Genomic DNA, 5,179 nt, shown 5'->3' on the forward strand with positions numbered 1-5,179 from the left:
CTCGTGATTCCTTGGGTGTACGTCCTCCCGAGATTTGAGTGGGGGTCTCCCCCAGGGGTCTTTCAGAGTAATTGTATGGTATCTGAATTATCTCTCAGGGCTGAAGAGATGGCTCAGCAGGTAAGAGCCTTTGCTGTTCTTGCAGAGTATGTGGGTTCAATTCCCAGCACCTACACTGGGCAGCTCACAACTGTCTGTAACTCCAATTTCAGAGAATCCAATTCCTCTTCTGGCCTCTGCAGTCACATAGGATATATTCACACACACACACACACACTCACACACACACACACAAATGAAAACAAAATAAATGTTAAAAGAAACAAAACAAACTACTGGCAGGGTGGCAGTGGTGGTGCACGCCTTTCTTTAATCCCAGCACTCAGGAGGCAGAGGTAGGCAGATATTTGGGTTCCAGGCCAGCCTGGTCTACAGAATGAGTTCCAGGACAGCCAGGGCTACACAGAGAAACCCTGCCCTCCTGCTCCGCCCCTCCCCCGCAACCAACAGAACTCACAGTGCCAAGCATGGTGACACAGACCTTCAATTCCAGTACTCCAGAGGCAGAGGTTGGCAAATCTCTGTGAGTTTGAGGCTAGCAAGTTTTGCTTATAAAATATATAAATAATAAGCCGGGCAGTGGTGGCACACGCATTTAATCCCAGCACTTGGGTGGCAGAGGCAGGTGGATTTCTGAGTTGGAGGTCAGCCTGGTCTACAGAGTGAGTTCCAGGACAGCTAGGGCTACACAGAGAAACCCTGTCTCAAAAAAAAAAAAAAAAAAAAAAAAAAAAAAAAAGATAGATAGATAGACAGACAGACAGACAGACAGATAGCCAACAAAGAGTGCTAAAAAGAATGAGGTTAGGTGTCTTTCATGGTATGTTCAGGCCTTGGGCTCTATTTACTGTTTCAGTAGAAAGGAGGAGGCTGGAGAGATGGCTCAGGAGTTAAGAGAATTGACTGCTCTCACAGGAAAACCCAGATTAAGTTCCCAGTACCCATTGGCAGTTCACAATGGTCTGCAACTCTAGTTTCAAGACATCTGGTGACCTCTGCTGGAGGGCACCTGGCATGAAAGCAAAACAGCCACACAAAAATAAAGTTGTTTGTTTTGTTTTTCAAGACAAGGTTTCTCTCTGTACAACCCTGGTTGTCCTAGAACCAGGTTGGCCTTGAATTCATGTAGATCCAGCTGCCTCTGCCAGCGCTGGGATTAAAGGTGTGCACCATCATTGCAGGAATAGATTGTTTATATTTCTTTCCTTTTTTTTTTTTTTTTTCCGAGACAGGGTTCTCTGTATAGCCCTGGCTGTCCTGGAACTCACTCTGTAGACCAGGCTGGCCTCGAACTCAGAAATCCGCCTGCCTCTGCCTCCTAAGTGCTGGATTAAAGGCGTGCGCTACCACAGACCGGCGATTGTTTATATTTCTTAACTGCTTCTCGTTTGCCTTAACAGTTATTTTAATTCCTCATTAACTCCCACAGCAAACCCATTAACAGTTGACCTTTCAAGTAATTCAGAATCAGCCCTTCTGTCTCAGATCACATGAGAGCCCAGGGAAGAGGTGACCTGTGTGAAAGGGTAAAGGTGCACAGGCCAGGTTTGAAAAGATTCCGAAAGAGACGTTGGGCTCCGCCCACATTTCCAGGGATGCTAGTTCTTTGAACTGCATTTCCCAGAATGCCACATGGCAGCTACTTGCTTAAACCATGTGCATATGTGCCACTGTTGATTCTGGGAATGGTAGTTCTTTACGTGTCTAGGTGACGAATCCCTCTAGAAGTCCCTCCTGCTGTCTAACTTGATTTCTCGGGGGGGGGGGATTGGGGGGCGGCAAGAGATTGGAGAGAGAATGCCTCCTACCGGCATTCAGCCGAGACTACAAAGTACCTGTTTCATAGATCCTCCCGACAGCTGAAATCTTCTCTGGTTTCTGTGCACCAAAGACCATGGAGAGGAACTGGACACAGTAGATGCCTAGGTCCAACAGACCACCGCCGGCCTGGTTCCAGTCTGTGGCCCGGGGTACAGATCTTAAATCCATCCCAAATTCTGCCCGGGCCACTCGTAGATCTCCGATAGTTCCTTTGACCAAAACTTCCCTCAGAGCCTCCATGGCAGGAAAAAACCGGCTCCAAATGCCCTGCATACCGGTTAAGTCCAAGGAAATGGAGTGGTCAGTACAGAGGTAATCAGCCACCCCTCCCTTAGCATCCTTGAGGGCTCTCTGCTGCTCCCTGCACCCAAACACACAGTTATACTTCCATAGCAAGAACCCCCAATACAAGGTCCCTCCCATGGCCTTCCCCACTGGGACCATCACCCCAGGTTTCATGTATAAACTGTCTCTGTCTCAAACACATTTTTTTTTTTTAAAGACGGGATGTTATGCAGCCCAGGCTGACTTCAAACACACCGTGTAGCAGAAGTGAGGAGCTGCCTAGATCAGATTGCCCTGTGGGTATGTCTGTGGGGGAGTGCCTTGATTTTAATTGCTGTAGGAGGGCCTAGCTCACTGTAGGTAGCACTATTCCTTTGGCAAGTGGGCCTGAACTCAGAGCCTCAAAACATCTCTAGCCCTTTAAAAAATAAATTTGGCCAGGCGGTGGTGGCACATGCCTGTAATCCCAGCACTTGGGAGGCAGAGGCAGGCCGATTTCTGAGTTCGAGGCCAGCCTGGTCTACAGAGTGAGTTCCAGGACAGCTAGGGCTATACAGAGAAACCCTGTCTCGAAAATAAAAAAAAAAAAAATTGTGGGCATTAGCAGTTCATGCCTTTACTTGCTGCACTCAGGAGACATGCTGGGGACAGCACACCATGACAGGGACTGTCAGCAGCAGGCTGGGATGGAGACATCTCAGCAGCCCGCGGCAGCTCTGTTAAAAACAAAACAAAACAGTTGTTCCTATTTCTCCTAACCTTAGCACCAGACAACGGCTGTATAGATGTCATTTGTGCCTGACTGCTTTTCAGCTGACCTTGGTGTGCATAGTTATTCTATTATATCTGACTTTCCTACTTCTTTCTCCTTCTGCTCTGATGAATTCTGTGAAACTAGATGTTCCTTGATGTAATGATTCTTTTTTTAAAGATTTATTTATTATATGTAAGTACACTGTAGCTGTCTTCAGACACACCAGAAGAGGGCATCAGATCCCATTACAGATGGTTATGAGCTACCATTTGGTTGCTGGGAATTGAACTCAGGACCTCTGGAAGAACAGTGCTCTTAAGCACTGAGCCATCGCTCCAGTCCCTGTTGTAATGATTGTTAAACCATTAAAAATTGAGGCATGGGGCACAGTACAGCATAGTCCTAATGGCCCAGGTGCATGCTGTGTGTTCTCATCTTGGAAACAATGTAATAACTGCACAATGGTAGTTCCAGATTAATGTCTGACTTGCAAAGAAAGTTTGAAGAAATTATTAGAAAACGAAATAGAGCCAACATTGGGATCCTGAGAAAGGAAAAAACCACTGAAGTTATGAACTAAGTTTTGCACAACATTTGAGAGTGGTTTCTGGGTAAGTAAGTATAGAATGCATAAAATTATATACTACTAAAACTAAGTCCAAATACTGGGCCTCTTAGGAGAGTCATTGTGTGCAGTGTACAGCAGCAGAAGGCTAGCAGAACTACTGAGTTAAGGGTTAACTTGATTCTTTCTGGCCACTGCCTGGCAGCTTTGCCCATGTCATTTATCATTAGAGCTTCACAAGAAAATGCAAGTAGCTGGCCTAGGAGTTCTGAGCTCTGATGTATAATAAGTCAAAAGTTAAAGTTTAAATAACAATAAGCTTGCAATTAGTATTTTTTTTTGGCCACAGGCCTTGGAATAGGGGAAGCCTGAAACTTTGGGGAACAATTGTAATTCTTGTTCTTTGTGGGATGTAGTTATTCTTTTGAATTTGAATTTGATTTGGTAATGATTATACAATGTCTTTCTTTCTTTTTTTTTTTTTAAGGTTTATTTATTTATTATATGTAAGTACAGTGTAGCTGTCTTCAGACACACCAGAAGAGGGCATCAGATCTCATTATGGATGATTGTGAGCCACCATGTAGTTGCTGGGATTTGAACTCAGGACCTTTGGAAGAGCAGTCAGTGCTTGTAACCGCTGAGCCATCTCTCTAGCCCTCTTTTTGGTTTTTCAAGATAGGGTTTCTCTGTATAGCCCTGGCTGTCCTGGAACTCATTCTGTAGACCAGGCCAGCTTTGAACTCAGAAATCCGCTAGCTTCTGCCTCCCAAGTGCTGGGATTAAAGGCGTGTGCCACCACTGCCCGCAATGTTTTTTTTCTACCTGTTTTTGGAGTATAAATAAAAGACTGGGGCAAGAAAAAGGTGAGAGAGCAAGTGAGGTGCTCATGCGGTAGGGTGTGTGAGGTGAGTGAGGAGTGAGTGGAGAGAATGTGTGTGTGAGAGTGCCTGTGGTATGTGTGAGGTGTGTATGAAGAGTGTGTGTGTGTGTGTAAGTGAAAGGGGAACGCACAGGGGTATGTACAAGTGGGGAGTTCAAGAAAAAAAAGGCACACAGGAGAATGCAGAGTGTATGCAGTCTCAAGCTTTGAGCAAGCGAGCAAGAGAGCAGAGAGAGCAACTTTAAGCCTTGAAAAACTGCCTGTCAGTTTGTGCCAAAAAGTAGTCTGTGTCTGTTTATTATGTGCCTTCCAGATGTCCCTGCTTCCAGTTGAGAACTCTGATCCTATGTCAAGGCTGGACCCCGACAAAACGACAAAAACAGAGGCAGGTGGATCACTGGGAATTTGAGGTCAACCTAGTCTTCTACATAGCGAGTTCCAGGAGAGCCAGAGCTGTGTAGAGAGACACTATCTAAAAAAATAAAAAGAAAAAAAGAAAGAAAAGAGATTCCTCTTTCCAAACCTTCTCTCTCCTCTTTCCCTAAAATCCAACACGGAGACTAAAGCATGGCCCAAACAGTCTGAGCAAGTTCCGCAACATCTGCTAAGGATTGTGACAGCATCATCCTTGGATAGCTCCCACTGACTTTACTCTGGGGTGACTTCCTTCTGAGAAAGGGACTTATATAGTTTAGCTCTTTACGAGCTGAAGATAACCTTGCACTTTTTGTTTGTTTGTTTGATTTTGGGTTTTTCAAGACAGGGTTTCTCTGTGTAGCCCTGGCTGTCCTGGAACTCACTCTGTAGACCA

The 5,179-nt window shown here is 45.4% G+C and overlaps 1 protein-coding gene across 1 annotated transcript in view; it reads right to left on the reverse strand.

Moving 5' to 3' along the window:
- The window catches only part of Dhdh (dihydrodiol dehydrogenase), a 15,255-nt gene that overhangs the window by 5,629 nt on the left and 4,447 nt on the right, over positions 1-5,179 (reverse strand). The window contains exon 4 of the mRNA XM_031386622.1: positions 1,896-2,148. Coding sequence (XP_031242482.1) covers positions 1,896-2,148 — 253 coding nt within the window. The remainder of the gene's footprint in view (positions 1-1,895; positions 2,149-5,179) is intronic.

Source organism: Mastomys coucha, unplaced genomic scaffold, assembly GCF_008632895.1.
Source record: "Mastomys coucha isolate ucsf_1 unplaced genomic scaffold, UCSF_Mcou_1 pScaffold21, whole genome shotgun sequence".
Classification (NCBI taxonomy): Eukaryota; Metazoa; Chordata; class Mammalia; order Rodentia; family Muridae; genus Mastomys; species Mastomys coucha.